The 14,919-nt window shown below is 44.9% G+C and overlaps 2 protein-coding genes across 4 annotated transcripts in view; both read left to right on the plus strand.

The window, feature by feature from the left end:
* Nucleotides 1-6,229, plus strand: part of PROM1 (prominin 1) — a 154,784-nt gene extending 148,555 nt beyond the window's left edge. For 2 of the 3 annotated variants that reach the window (XM_058430234.1, XM_058430235.1), the window contains 2 exons: nt 4,092-4,131; nt 5,798-6,229. In XM_058430234.1, coding sequence (XP_058286217.1) covers nt 4,092-4,107 — 16 coding nt within the window. In that variant the 3' untranslated portion in view covers nt 4,108-4,131; nt 5,798-6,229. The remainder of the gene's footprint in view (nt 1-4,091; nt 4,132-5,797) is intronic. The other variant, XM_058430233.1, reaches the window with a different exon arrangement.
* A 5,857-nt stretch (nt 6,230-12,086) lies between these two features.
* Nucleotides 12,087-14,667, plus strand: FGFBP2 (fibroblast growth factor binding protein 2). The gene is made up of 2 exons (XM_032135643.2): nt 12,087-12,778; nt 14,562-14,667. Exon 1 carries the CDS (start codon nt 12,087-12,089, stop codon nt 12,756-12,758), a length of 672 nt encoding a protein of 223 aa, XP_031991534.1. The 3' UTR covers nt 12,759-12,778; nt 14,562-14,667.
* Nucleotides 14,668-14,919: the final 252 nt, after the last annotated feature.

A 14,919-nucleotide genomic window follows, 5' to 3' on the forward strand; every position in this document is an offset into this window, starting at 1 on the left:
TATTTAAGGGTTTGTGGTTCACTATAATAACCATAATCTTTTCTTATTACCTTGACATTTCCGATGGAAGGAACCCAAAGGTGATTCAGAAGATAACTAAGTGTGGCTCTAATCTGTTAGCTGAGCCAGCTCCACTTAGCTTCCACTGATGACACCAACTGGGCTCTGGATATTAGCCAACACCTCTTGATACCTTCTGTACAATGAGCCCAAATTGGTGCCTCTTCCACACAGCTTGAGACTGTGATTTCCCCCAGTGTTTACCGCCAACAGTTTTCAGGTGTTGCCTGCATTTCAGGACAAAGCTAGGTTTAGGAGGAAAATGATCAGTGCACAGAGAAAGTGCTTGGCTATTTTAGAAAAGCCTTCTGGCTGATGCAGTGGCTCACGCCTTTAATCCCAGCACTTTGGGAGGCCGAGGATGGAGGATCACTTGAGGCCAAGAGTTCAAAACAAGTCTGGACAACACAGCAAGACACTGTGTTTATAAATGAAAAAAAAAAATTAAATGTAAGAATGAAAGAAAAGCCTTCTGCAAACCGGGACACTAGTGCTTCCCAAGTGAAGAGCAGTTTGACAACTAATATTGCTTCATGGAGCATTTCCCAGGAGAATTCTCTTAAGTAAGAACCATGAAGTGGGCTGCTTCTGAGTGGCAAACTCAGTTTCATAAACTAGTTTTTTTTATCTCTTTTTCTTTTATTTCTATTTATTTCTTAAACACACACCCACTGTAATTAGTCCATTATACAGTCTGTGGCTGTTTGCTTTTGTTTGAAGGAAAAGTTAATAGACTTTCATATAAACCTATGTAAGCCTGGATTTTTTTTTCCAACGATGCTTCTGTCTCCCATACAAAGTCTGCGGAGCAAGTGGAGGCATTTTCATTTCAGGAAATATTGGGTGACTCGTTTCTGAACCTTCTTCCTGGCCTTTCATGGATCACTAGAGGTCACTCAGATTGTGATCTTCCTGCTGCTAGGGAGTTCTTTAGAGAGAGAGAGAGAGAAAAAGAGAGAGAATGTGTGTGTGTGTGTGTGTGTGTGTGTGTGTGTGTGTGTGTGTGTGTGTAAACTTACTCTTTCTAGCTCTGACTTCAGAGATCAAGAGAGAAAGTTGCTTACTGTGAAGCCACAAAGGCTTGAGAGCAAACAAACACCAGTACTGGTCCAGCAGCCCCAGGAACTGGGCAGGATGACCACCCCGCCTCATCCTGCACAGTCCCCACATCGGCCTTCTATGGCTGTCGTCATCGCCCTGTTGTCTGTCTTTTGCAGATAGACTCAGGGACGTCTAGGCCATGCTCAGGTCTCTACAGCTAGCCAGGGCCAAGCTAAGATTTGAGCTCTTTCTCCTTTTCTCCCAAAGGCAGGTGGGCAAAGAAAAGTTCCCAAAACAGGTGGAAAGACCACAGAAAAATTTGATTATTTTTCCCAGTCTTCACTCTGAAGACTATCAAACTGGTAGAAAGAGGAACAAATAAGAGGCAAATGTTGCTAGAAACTCTAGTTTATCTGAAAAGGAGAGAAATCTGATTTTAATATGAAATTACCCTTTTTAATGTCAGCAAACAATGTGGAGAAAAACATACCATGGGGGCCCAACAAATATGTCTGTGAACCACCTTCTTGCTGGTTCTGCTGTAGATGGTGGTCATTGTGCATGCTGCTGTGGATTCTTTGCTGCTGCTGCTGTTGTTGTTGTTGTTGTTGTTGTTGTTGTTGTTGTTGTTGTTTGAGACAGTTTCACTCTGTCACACAGGCTGGAAGGCAGTGGTGTGATCTCGGCTCACTGCAACCTCCACCTCCTGGGTTCCAGCGATTCTTGTGCTTCAGCCTCCTGAGTAGCTGGGATTACAGGCACACACCACCGTGCTCAGCTAATTTTTCTGTTATTAGTAGAGATGGAGTTTTGCTATATTGGCCAGGCTGGTCTTGAACTCCTGACCTCAAGTGATCTACCCCAAATTGCTAGATTACAGGCATGAGCCACTGTGCTTGGCCAGATTCTTAGATAGAAGTAGGAGGGGTTCGCATGGCTGCACCTCTGCAGCCTAGAGGAGGAAGCAGGTGGATCCCAGGGAGTGCTACATAAACAGCAGCTGACCCTCACCTGTGTAGGTTCTGGCTGCTTAGGTCTTGTAGAGGGTGCTTGGAGCCCCTTCCCTTGTGTGATGTTTCAGGTTCTTCGAGGGCCAGGACCCTCCTTTTTCTGTGAAAGGGATAGTGCATCAGTGACAAACAGATTCCACCTCCTGGGCCAACTTCTCTCTGTCGTCAGGTTGCCCGGAGCCCCTGTGTTGATGGAAATCTGGAAGTTTAATCCAGACTGACTCAAAAGTGCTGTCATCAGTGTGTGATGTCTACTGTGGGGACAGGAGAGTCTCAGATGTCATGTATGGGCCTTCTTTATTTTATTACTTTATTGTGTTGGGCACCCCAGAAGTTATCATTCAGAGCCCAAATCCTAACGGCCTGAAGAAATGTATCCTCCAGTTATGGTCTCACCTAAGGCCCTTTGTTTCTCTTACATCAGGAGCTTCCAGGATTAGTTTTAGTTACTTGCTATAGTTTCATTGTCCCCTCCAAAACTCATGTTGAGATGTAATTGCCATTGCGACTATATTAACAGGCGAGACCTTGGACAGGTGGTTAGGTCATGAGAGCTCTGCCTTCATAAATGGATTAATGCCATTATCAAGGGTGTGGGCTCCTGATAAAAAGAGGAAGCTCGACCCCATTCCCTGTCTGTCTCTTGCACTCATTTGCCCTTCCATTATGGGATGATGCATCATGAAAGCCCTCACCAGATGCCAGCACCAGGCTCTTGGACTTCGTGGCCTTCAGAACTGTGAAAAGCATATTTTTTTCTTTGTAAGTTACCCAGTCTCTGATATTCTGTTATAGCAGCAGAAAACATATTAAGACACTGCTTAAATTGGCTTGTTTTGCTCATTTCCTGCTTCTGAGGTCTCCAGAGTTCCCTCTCTTCCAGGATAGGATGGATATACTGTCTGGAGGAGAGGCAATGCTAGGCAGGAGGAGAAGAACCAGTGATCCTGTTAGCGTGCCCAGCATCCCTCTGCTCAATAAGGCAAATGTAGGTGTTCTTTAGAAATGATTGCCAGAGCCTACAGTCCTTCATAATGTTCAGCTCCAGGTCCTGGTGAGGTGGACAGTAACAAGAGATTGAGCCAGCCCCTGCTTGCACCCTTTTCCAGGGGCCCTTTGAGCCCTTTCAATAAAGAGTTTGTTTCTCTACTGAAAGCATAAAGGGTAGTGCAAGAAGAGGCACACAGAACCAAGCACGTGCACTTTCTAAAGTGAAAAACCTTAGAAGGAATGTCTTGCCTGGCAGGTGCCCTGACGTCCTCCGTGCATGTCCTCCCCCAACCTCATGTGTCTGATGCAGCACTGCAGTGAGGCAGGCTGGATCCTGCAGGTTCAGAGGGGTTGTGATCCACCTGAAGTCACAGTCGGGCAGGGTGTGCCAGAGTTGAAACTGCCGACCTTCCAGATGGAGTTCACTAGTCTCCCCCGGGCGTATACCTTTTTGGTTGTCAAGGCCATTATCACAGAGTCACTTTAGAGGACACTAGGGCTACTGTTGATGGTTCCCCCAGAGAGCCACTTAGAGGCCATGTGCACTTCCTGATCTTACACCCAGGAATTTGTAATTGTGACAAGGTCCCTGTGGAACTTCCATTTGCTTCTGTCTTCTGTCCTAGAAGCGGACTTTAGAAAGACTCTTGTGGTAGACATGTGTACTGCTGTGTTGCTGCTGGCCTAATGTCTTCAACACGTATTCTTAGTGACTCTTAACACTTTTAACTTTAGATTGTGAATATTCACAATTTTACTTGTCATAGTCTGTTTATTCTCTTTACCTTCTATGCTGCTTTTAACAGCAATACAAACAGAAGCTAGAGTAACCAGTGTTTTGTCTGACACATTCTTCTTGATAAACTTTATGAGGTGTGGTTTATATTCGTCTGTACCTTTAGTCACATGCCTGCTTCTTAGCACAGAGGTGATGAAACCACCCACAGCTTTGCTGGGAGTATTATATTTCTTTATTTTTTTGTTTTTTAGCCCATCACAACATTGATAGCTGATGTTGAAATTGCTTGAGGTAAGTTTGATGCTTTCATTGAAGAGAATCTACAGGACTATAGTTTTTAGTTTTTAGAACACCAAAACATAGCTATTCCTAATACATTAAGTGGGAAATCTAGATCAGTATATTAGACAAGATATTTTATATATCCAGTCCACCCTCTGTACCTGCAGGTGCTACATCCACAGATTCAACCAACTGTGGATCAAAAATACTCTAAAAAAATTTTTTTAAATAACGTACAAAAATAAAAATAATAAAAACAATACAGTATAACAGCTACTTACATAACACTTACATTGTATTAGGTATTTTGAGTAATCTAGAGATGATATACAGTATGTAGGTGGATGTGTGTAGGGGTCCTGGAACCAATCCCACATGGATCCAGAGGGACGACTGCATGTATGCATATGATACAATGACCCTCTCTGTATATACATGCATTGCTATATAAATGTGTGTGTATTTATATATATATATACACACACACAGTGAGTATGTGTGTGTATATTAAAAAAATAAATTTTTTTTACTTAAAAAGATAAGTTTTTTTTTTTAAGTAAAAAAATAAGGGCTGGTGCAGTGGCTCACGCCTGTAATCCCAGCACTATGGGAGGCCGAGGCGGGCAGATCGCTTGAGGTCAGGAGTTCAAAACCAGCCTGGCCAACATGGTGAAACCCTGTCTCTACTAAAAAAAGTTAGCCGGGTGTGGTGGGGGGCCCCTGTAATCCTGCCTGTAATCTCAGCTACTCAGGAGGCCGAGGCAGGAGAATTGCTTCAACCTGGGAGGCAGAGGTTGCAGTGAGCCGAGATCACACCACTGCACTCCAGCCTAGGCAACAGAGTGAGACTCCATCACAGGAAAAAAAAAAGAAAAAGAAAAGAAAGTGTTTTTTTAGAGTAAAAAAATAAGCCAGGCATGGTGGTACCTGCCTGTAGTCCCAGCTACTGGGGTGGGAGGCTGTGGTAGAAGGATTGCTTGAGCCCAGGAGTTCAAAGATGCAGTGAACCATGATTATACCTGTGAATAGCCAACACACTCATGCACTCCAACTTGGAAAATGTAGTGAGACCCTATCTCTAAACAAATAAACAAACAAACATCTAGAAATCTGTGTACCAACCATGTACCTTGAGTATTACGGACTTAAAACTTTTTTTCTGTCTGGGCATGGTGGCTCATGCCTGTAATCCCAGCACTTTGGGAAGCTGAGGTGGGCAGATCACTTGGGGTTAGAAGTTCGAGACCAGCCTGGCCAACATGGCAAAACCCCATCTCTACTAAAAAATATAAAAATTAGCCAGGCATGGTGGCAGATGCCTGTAGTCCCAGCTACTTGGGAGGGTGAGGCTTAAACCTGGGAGACGGAGGTTGCAGTGAGCTGAGATCTCGCCATGGCACTCCAGCCTGGGCGACAGAGTGAGACTCCCTCTCAAAAAAAAATAAATAAATAAATAAAATAAAATAAATAAACAAAAACCACAAAGTTTTTTTTCTATATGCTATATTTTAACAAATTGTTTTGCAACAAACATATTGCTGTGCCTCTTGAACGAGTTTATATTTTCCTTAGTTCTTAGGCTCCTGGTGGGGACCATTTTAGGATTATGCATTCCTGGTTTTCTCTTTATTAATTCAAAAGCAATTTCTAAAATTGTGTTTACCTTTCATTTCAGCATCAGGATACTCAAAGTGGAAAGGATCACAGATTTTTGGTAGTTTCTGGGTCTACAAGGACTTTCCAAATCCAGGAGCAACGCCAGTGGCAACGAAGTGACTCAGGCGGGCACCAAGGAAACGGCGCCATTGGTCTCTGGGTAGTGCTTTAAGAATGAACACAATCACATTATAGTCCATGGTCCATCACTATTCAAGGATGACTCCCTCCCTTCCTGTCTATTTTTGTTTTTCGCTTTTTTACACTGTTTCTATTTAGACACTACAATATATGGGGTGTTTGTTCCCATTGGATGCATTTCTGTCAAAACCCTATCAAATGTGATGGCTAGGTTCTAACATATTGCCATGTGTGGAGTGTGCTAAACACACACCAGTTTACAGGAAAGATGCGTTTTTTGTACAGTAAACGGTGTATATACCTTTTGTTACCACAGAGTTTTTTAAATAAATGAGTATTATAGGACTTTCTTCTAAATGAGCTAAATAAGTCACCATTGACTTCTTGGTGCTGTTGAAAATAATCCATTTTCACTAAAAGTGTGTGAAACCTACAGCATATCCTTCGCGCAGAGATTTTCATCTGTTATACTTTATCAAAGATTGGCCACGTTCCACTTGGAAATGGCATGCAAAAGCAATCCTAGAGAAACCTGTGTAACTCCATCTGGCAAATTCAAAAGAGAGAGATCTTGAGAGAAAGAAATGCTGTTCGTTCAAAAGTGGAGTTGTTTTAACAGATGCCAATTATGGTGTACAGTTTAACAGAGTTTTCTGTTGCATTAGGATAAACATTAATTGGAGTGCAGCTAACGTGAATATCATCAGACTAGTATCAAGTGTTCTAAAATGAAATGTGAGAAGATCCTGTCACAATTCTTAGATCTGGTGTCCAGCATGGATGAAACCTTTGAGTTTGGTCCCTAAATTTACATGAAAGCACAAGGTAAATATCCATTTGCTTTAGGGTTTTCATGTTGGATCTGTCATTATCAAAAGTGATCAGCAATGAAAAACTGGTCGGACAAAATTTAACATTGACGTAATGAAATTCGAGATGTAGGCATTCCCCCAGGTCTTTTCAGTGGAGATTGCAGTTCCGATTCATTTCAATAAAAAAGAACTTGGAAAACGTGGCCTGTATATTACTTCCTTGAGTAGATCCAGCAACTCACAACTTAGATGATGAAATTTGGGCGTATGTTGTTTGTGAATTTATTCCATTAATTATTATTAAAAGGCCCATTATACAGAAGTAATTCAAGGTCAAGGTCAAGATCAAGGTCAAAGTGGGCTATATTTTAGATCTTCTTCAGATCTAAAGTCATCATTTCTTAGGGAACTGTCCAGGTCACAATATACACAATTGGATACCAACTATAGGCAAACTCTACTTTGCCTGATGTACTCCTAAACACACAACAGTAAAAATGAATTTCTTTAAAACAACACACAAGAGGCTTGCAATTTAAACAAGACTATATAGTGTATAATTCTTCTGGAGGAAATTATCTCTTAACTTCCCATTTTTTGAAAACCTGATTTTTCTATCGCCCATTTAAATAATTCAAGTTTTTCAAGCCAACTTAATACTCCTAGTGTCACTCTTGCAACTTTTATTTATTTATTTTTCAGTATCTCAAATCACCAAACACAGTGGAAGGATATGGTCCTAAAGTTCTTATCTTTGGTAAAAAAAAAAAAAAAAAAAAAATCAGCCTGGCCAGGCACAGTGGCTCACGCCTGTAATCCCAACACTTTGGGAGGCTGAGGAGGGTGGATCATGAGGTCAGGAGATCGGGACCATCCTGGCCAACATGGTGAAACCCCATCTCTACTAAAAATACAAAAATCAGCTGGGCGTGGTGGTGGGTGCCTGTAGTCCCAGCTACTTGGGAGGCTGAGGCAGGAGAATCGCTTGAACCTGGAAGGCAGAAGTTGCAGTGGGCTGAGATCGCGCCACTGCACTCCATCCTGCTGAGAGAGTGAGACTCTGTCTCAAAAAAGAAAAAAAAAATCAGCCTTTCCTCAACCCCACTGCACACTCAGCCTGGTAGTACAAGATGTTTTCCTTTTTCCCTCTCTCTTTGGAAATAATTTCCTTGAAAGAACTCTCTACACATCTCTATATCCACTTTCTCATTTCCACTGGTTCTTCAACTCCTGTGACCTACCTTCTGTCCCCACCCCTCCTGAAGGGCTCCTCTCGGGGTCACCGAGGACTTGACTTTTGTGAACACATCCCCTTTACAAAGATCTCCCGTCAGGCTCCCAGAAGAGCCCTCTCCAGTTTCGTCTTGGGGCATGGCTGTCTATTCCTCAGTCTCCTGCCAACACTCATCTCTCCAGTTCTTAAATTTAGGTGGCATTCGCAAGTTCTCTCCTGGTCCGCCCCTCACTCTCTCCTTGGGTGATTTCAGTCACTCATCATCTCACCTGCTCCCTTTGGTTCTCTCGTCACACAGAGCTCCAGCCAACCCTGTGTTCATGACATGTCTCCACCCAGATGCACCTTAAACCAGAGGTTGGCAAACTTTCTCTGAAAAGGGTCAGACAGTGAATATATTTTGCTTTCTGGGCCATGTGGCCTATGTCTCCTCAACTCTGTTGTAGCACAAAAGTAGCCATAGGCAATACGTAAGTGAATAGATATTGCCGTGTTCTCAAAAAATTACAAAAGCAGGCTACATGGGCCACAGTTTATGGCCCCTGCCTTAAACCACTGTCCTGACCTGCACATCCCCACAGGTTCTCCCCACCATGTTCCCTTTCTTGAATTTCTCCACCTTCACCCTATCACTGGAGCCAGAGGAATCTCTTAAGTCTGCTTTCCCCCTCCCTTCCATCCACCCTTGGTCACCAAGCCTTCCTCTCCATCCCCACTGATGATATCCTCTTACAGTTGTCATAATGTCTCTTGGCTAGCGAGACATTCCCCTCTTTCTTTTAGGCTTCCAGCCCCCTGAGTTTTGGCTAGACATAGGCTACCTGGTGGGGACTATATTTCCCAGCCTCCCTTGCAGCTAGATGTGGCTGAGTGACTAGGCTTAGGCCAGCAGTAAGTAACTGAAGTGTCTACTAAGAAAATCGCAGATCCTGGACTTGTTCCACTGGAAGTGGCAGCAATCAAACAGACCTTGGAAGGCATGTGTTAAATTTGAAGAACTTCCAGGCATGAACCTGGAAGACTGGTTCATAGTAGAGAAGGTCTTTTTGTTACAGCAACTCAGCCCATACACAGCCAGCTTGCCCACTACCCTCCCTGTGCACAGCCCCCCTGTCCACCAATCCTTTCTCAACACAGCAGTCTCTTACAGTGCAAATCTGATCATGACACTCCACACTTAAAAGATGAACAAGCAAATAAGAAAGAAGAGAAATTGGGCTGGGCATGGTGGCTCATGCCTGTAATCCCAGCACTTTGGGAGGCCAAGGCAGGTGGATAATCTGAGGTCAGGAGTTCGAGACCAGCCTGACCAATATGGTGAAACCTTGTCTCTACTAAAAATACAAAAATTAGCCAGGTGTGGTGGCATGTGCTTATAGTCCCAGCTACTCGGGAGGCTGAGATGGGAGAATTGCTTGAACCCAGGAGGCAGAGGTTGCAGTGAGCCGAGATCGCGCCATTGCACTCCAGCCTGGGTGACAGAGCAAAACTCCATCTCAAAAGAAAAAAAAAAAAAAGAGAGAGAAATCACTGCCTTCAAGAGGACTAAAGCAGGATGAAGTGATAGAGGAACAGAAGAGCTCATTTACACTGTATAGCGAAGGAAGGCCTCTGTGAAGGTGGCAGGGAGAAGCCAGGCATGCAATGTTCAAGGAACAGATTTTCAGGCAGTGGGCACGACTAGTGCAAAGGTCTTGAGGCTTGGCTTGTCCCAAAAGCGAAAAGAGGAAGAGCATGATTAGAGCTCTTATGATAAGTTCCCATTGCAGGGTAAACTCAGCCTCACTAGGGCGTTGAAAAGGGCTGGTCATAACCTCAGGGTGGCTACATGGGTCTAGCAAGCTGTTCCCTGCAACACTGTGGTGGGTGGGGGAAAGGAGGTTGGAGCTGAACACCTGCCTTCCTCTGGCCACGACGTGGAGCCTGGCTTGGAGTGCTGTTTACTCCAGGGGCTCCTGAGTTGGAAGCACACGAAGGGCAAGCGTCTGTCTTAGAACTGGCCCTGTGGCTTGGTACCGGGGCTGCAGGCCCCACCCTGCGTCACCTCTCCAGCCTGATTCTCACCATTGCCTCCTTGCCCTTGACATTTCAGCAGTCCATAAACCTGCACTCCAGCAGCACTCCTTTACAGGAAGCATTGTCTTGCCTTAAGAATCTGCCCTTGGCCAGGTGCAGTGGCTCGTGCCTGTAATCTCAGCACTTAGGGAGGCTGAAGTGGGCAGATCACTTGTCAGGAGTTTGAGGCCAGCCTGGCCAACATCGTGAAACCCCATCTCTACTAAAAACACAAAAATTAGCCTGGCATGGTGGAAGGTGCCTGTAATCTCAACTACTCAGGTGGCTGAGGCAGGACAATTGCTTGAACCTGGGAGGTGGGGGTTGCAGTGAGCCAAGATTGTGCCACTGCACTCCAGCCTGGGTGGCAAAGTAAGACTATCTAAAAAAAAAAAAAAAAAGGAACCTACCTTTAGCTGGTTGTAGTGGGGTTCACGTTTGTAATTCCAGTGACTCCAGAGGACAAGGAAGCAGGAGGATTGCTTGAGGCCAGGAGTTTGAGTTAGGCCTGGACAACAGAGTGAGACCCTCTCCCTAAAAATTTAAAATTTAAAATTTAGCTGGGTGTGGCAGCCCATGCCTGTAGTCCCAGTTACTTGAGAGGCGAAGGCAGGAGAAGTAATTGAGCCCGGGAGTTGGAGGCTACAGTGAGCTATAATTACACCACTGCAATCTGGTCCAGGTGACAGAATGAGGCCAAAAAAAAACCCAAAAAAAACAAAAAAAACACCTGCCCTTTACCCTTTCTCAACCTGACAATTTGACTGACTTGTCTTGAAGGTTTGGCACCGCTTCTTGGAAGCTTCCTCTGCTCCCCACCTGGGGTGATGCCTCTTCTGGAAGGCTCTCACCGCTACACACACAGTGGCTGTCAAAGCTCAGCCTGGCTTTAGTTCCAGCCCTGCTAGGTCTTCTCAGGACTCAGGATATCCAGGTGGAAGGAAGGCTGTGCCAGGTACCAACTACCCCTCATAAGATCGCCAAGATAAATCCCTCACATTCAAACTAGTCCCCCAACATCTGTCAACTCTATTACTAATAGCAAATTGCCACCTTTTGTCCACTCCACAGTGCCCTCTGAAAGGGTCATCAAAAGACAGTTATGACCATACCAAACTATGATTCTTGACACAGAACCAAAAGTTATTTTCAATTTATTTTGGTTTTTTCTATTTTTACAACAATAATAATAATATTTAAAATCATATTTTCCTGTGGTATAATTAAAACTGTGTTATTTCAATTGAATTTGAAATAGAATTCATGGTCTAAAATAGACTGAATCCCAGCGTGAACATATATTTGCATGCCTTCCTCGTCGTCATTCAGTTGGTGCAATTGTCAGGCATGCAATAAGAAGGGAAGTGAACGTTGCAGCTCTGTGGCCTGTGGCCACAGTGATGGCGGGACAGCCCCACAGAGGCCACACCACGTGACTCTGAGCTCAGTGGGTGGGAGGGGGAGTGTCTCTGTGTCCCTCTAGCACACACATCCTCACAGTCTTTTTTGCGTTTGCTAGGCCATCTCATAACACCTAGGCTCACAAAATTCTGCCTTCCTTTGGATTAACTAAACCCATGGTCCCCCAAGACGGGGATTCCAAGGAGCAGGAGGGAGCCTCGAGGCAGCCCAGACTCCCAGCTACAAACCTCTCTTTCCAGAATTCCACTGCCACACCTTGGCATATACCAAATGTTGACAAAGAAGGCTGTTCCCGTACAAGGGCCAATTTTAGAGCAAGCTCCCTGTGGTTGGAAAACTGTAAAACCCTCAGCCCCAAAGCTGTGTGTAGTGCTTTGTGCCTGACAGGGCGGGGGCAGATCTCTCTGAGGCACTCAGGAAAACCATTCCCTTTGCTTGTGGTGGGCGGCCCCTGGTGGCTGCTCTGCCCTTGCCAAGTGTTACGTGTCTCAGGTCTGTGGGCATGTTTCTCATTTGCTGCAAAACACCCTCCCCACCCTTGCAGAGAAAGAGTCTTTTGTGCAGCACCCTTTAAAGGGTGACTCGTCCCACTTGGGTTCTCTCTCCTGGTGCAGTGTTGCAGGCAAGTTTATCAGAGTATCGCCATGAAGTTCGTCCCCTGCCTCCTGCTGGTGACCTTGTCCTGCCTGGGGACTTTAGGTCAGGCCCTGAGGCAAAAGCAAGGAAGCACTGGGGAGGAATTTCATTTCCAGACTGGAGGGAGAGACTCCTGCACTATGCGCCCCAGCAGCTTGGGGCAAGGTGCTGGAGAAGTGTGGCTTCGCGTCGACTGCCACAACACAGACCAGACATACTGGTGTGAGTACAGGGGGCAGCCCAGCATGTGCCAGGCTTTCGCTGCTGACCCCAAACCTTACTGGAATCAAGCCCTGCAGGAGCTGAGGCGCCTTCCCCATGCATGCCTGGGGGCCCCGGTGCTGAGGCCATCCGTGTGCAGGGAGGCTGGGCCCCAGGCCCACATGCAGCAGGTGACTTCCAGCCTCAAGGGCAGCCCAGTGCCCAACCAGCAGCCTGAGGCTGGGACGCCATCTCTGAGGCCCAAGGCCACAGTGAAGCTCACAGAAGCAACACAGCTGGGAAAGGACGCGACGGAAGAGCTGGGAAAAGCCAAACCCACCACCCGACCCACAGCCAAACCTACCCAGCCTGGACCCAGGCCGGGAGGGAATGAGGAAGCAAAGAAGAAGGCCTGGGAACACTGTTGGAAACCCTTCCAGGCCCTGTGCGCCTTTCTCATCAGCTTCTTCCAAGGGTGACAGGTGAAAGACTCCTACAGGTAACACCCTTTCCTTTACTCACATACAAAGACTACGTGAGAGGCACTTAGCACTTTCACAGCTGCTGCAACCACATCAGAGTCTCAGTGTGTGTTTGGGGGTGGGGTTGAGGCTGTCCGTTGCAGAGCAGAGTAGATGAGGTGGTTCATCCGGAGTGGCACTTGACCCCGGTGATGCACAGGAATCACCTACAAGGAGCTCTAAAAATGCTGATGCCCAGGCCCCTCGCCAGACCGTTCCATCTATGTCTCCAACACAGTAGCGCAGGAATGTGGACTTTTAAAACTCTCCCCCAAGTGATTTGAATGTGCAGCCAAGGTTGAGAATCTCCTTGTGATGGGACCACCTCACTGTTAAACTGAGGCCTTTGGAATTCTGCCGGGTGCCGTTTCCTACTGAACCAAGCCTTTGCTGCAGCTGTTTGTGGCCGAGGTGCTATGTCATGGTGGAGGTGTCGCCACACCCCGTCTTGTTCTCAGTTTCCTCTCTTACAGTCCAGTTAGGGTGGGGAGTGCTGTGCACTGGGGAAAGTTTGAGTCAAATAATCTTCAAAGTCTTTCTCACAGCTCTCAAAGCCTTTAATTGTTTTTTTCATCACAGAAGAGAAAATCTAATGAATAATAACAGATTTAATCAACTCCAAGTATTGCTTTTAAAAGACCAAACTTTTTCTTGTGGAAATAAGGCTTATTACTGATCTCTATCCTTAAATGCAGCAGCTTTCATTAATTTTGCACACCAGCAAGGAGTTCATTTACATGGGATTCTAGTCTTATTTGTGCACTTTGAGTTTAAAAGGAGAGTTTCTGAGGTTTTTCATATTATCTATGTAAGAAAAATAGGAACAAAGCAGATTTCCTGATAAATAGCACTTTGATAACTAATACCACAAAACAAATAAGGCTTTTTCTAAAAGGCAGCAAGAAATGTTGGGTCACAACAAAGTTGTTTTGGTGTCTCCTGTTCTGGGATGGAGGTTTTCTGCTTGTTTAATATTTCAGATCTGTCCCAGAGGAGAAAAGGGGCCACTTAAGCCAAAAAAAATTACTACTGAGGAGAGGTCCTTTTTTTTTTTCTTTTAAAAGTTGATTTTTTTGGTCTTTCTACAAATAACACATGCAAATCATTTGAAAAATTCAAACACAACAGAAAAATACAAAGAATTTTAAAACTGCATCCATAATCCCACCACACAGAGATAAACAATGTTAACAGAAGAGTACCCATTTAGACATCCATCTGTGCATATTTATACAGACAGATGTACAGTTTATATACAGATGCATACAGGTGCTAAAGCTTAAAACAACACTTGATCCTGCAGATAAGCTGCATAGGACTACTGTATTAGGTTGCTAGGGCTACCATAGCAAAATATCACAGAATGGGTGGCTTAAACAGCAGAAATATATTTTCTCACAATTCTGGAGACTGAAATTCCAAGATCAAGGTGTCAGCAGGATTGCTGTCTTCTGAGGACTCTCTCCTTGACTCATAGATGGCAGCCTTCTCGCTGTCATTCCTCTGTGTGAATCTGTGTCCTCATCTCCTTTTGTTAGGATACCATTCACACTGGGTGAGGTCCCACCCAAACAGCCCCATTTTACCTTAACCACCTCTTTAATGGCCCCTATCTTTAAATATAAACACTCCCTGAGGTACTGGAGGTTAGGACTGAAGTCTACGGTTTTTAGGTTTTGGGAGGGACACAATTCACACAATTCAGCTCATAACAACTAACAAAGAATTTTTCATCCCTTTTTTTTTTTTTTTTTTTTTTAGAGCTGACCTCTCCCTGACAGAGAACCGTCTCTTTTTATATTATGCCGCTTTCAGTCCAACGTTCTCACACTGGAAGAAGGGAGTCTCTAATCAGATGCAACTGCCCAAATTCTTGATCTGCAGCTTCTCTGAAGTTTGGAAAAGAAATCTTCCTTTCTGGAGTTTGCAGAGTTCAGCAATATGATAGGGAACAGGTGCTGATGGGCCCAAGAGTGACAAGCATACACATCTACTTTTTATCTGTAGAAGTTTTGCTTTGTTGATCTGAGCCTTCTATGAAAGTTTAAATACGTAACGCACTCATGAATTTCCAGTTTAGCCTTCTGAGCAAGACATGAATTTGTCACATTTCATTGCA

The sequence above is a fragment of the Hylobates moloch genome, unplaced genomic scaffold (genome assembly GCF_009828535.3).
Source record: "Hylobates moloch isolate HMO894 unplaced genomic scaffold, HMol_V3 SCAFFOLD_17, whole genome shotgun sequence".
NCBI classification, from domain to species: domain Eukaryota; kingdom Metazoa; phylum Chordata; class Mammalia; order Primates; family Hylobatidae; genus Hylobates; species Hylobates moloch.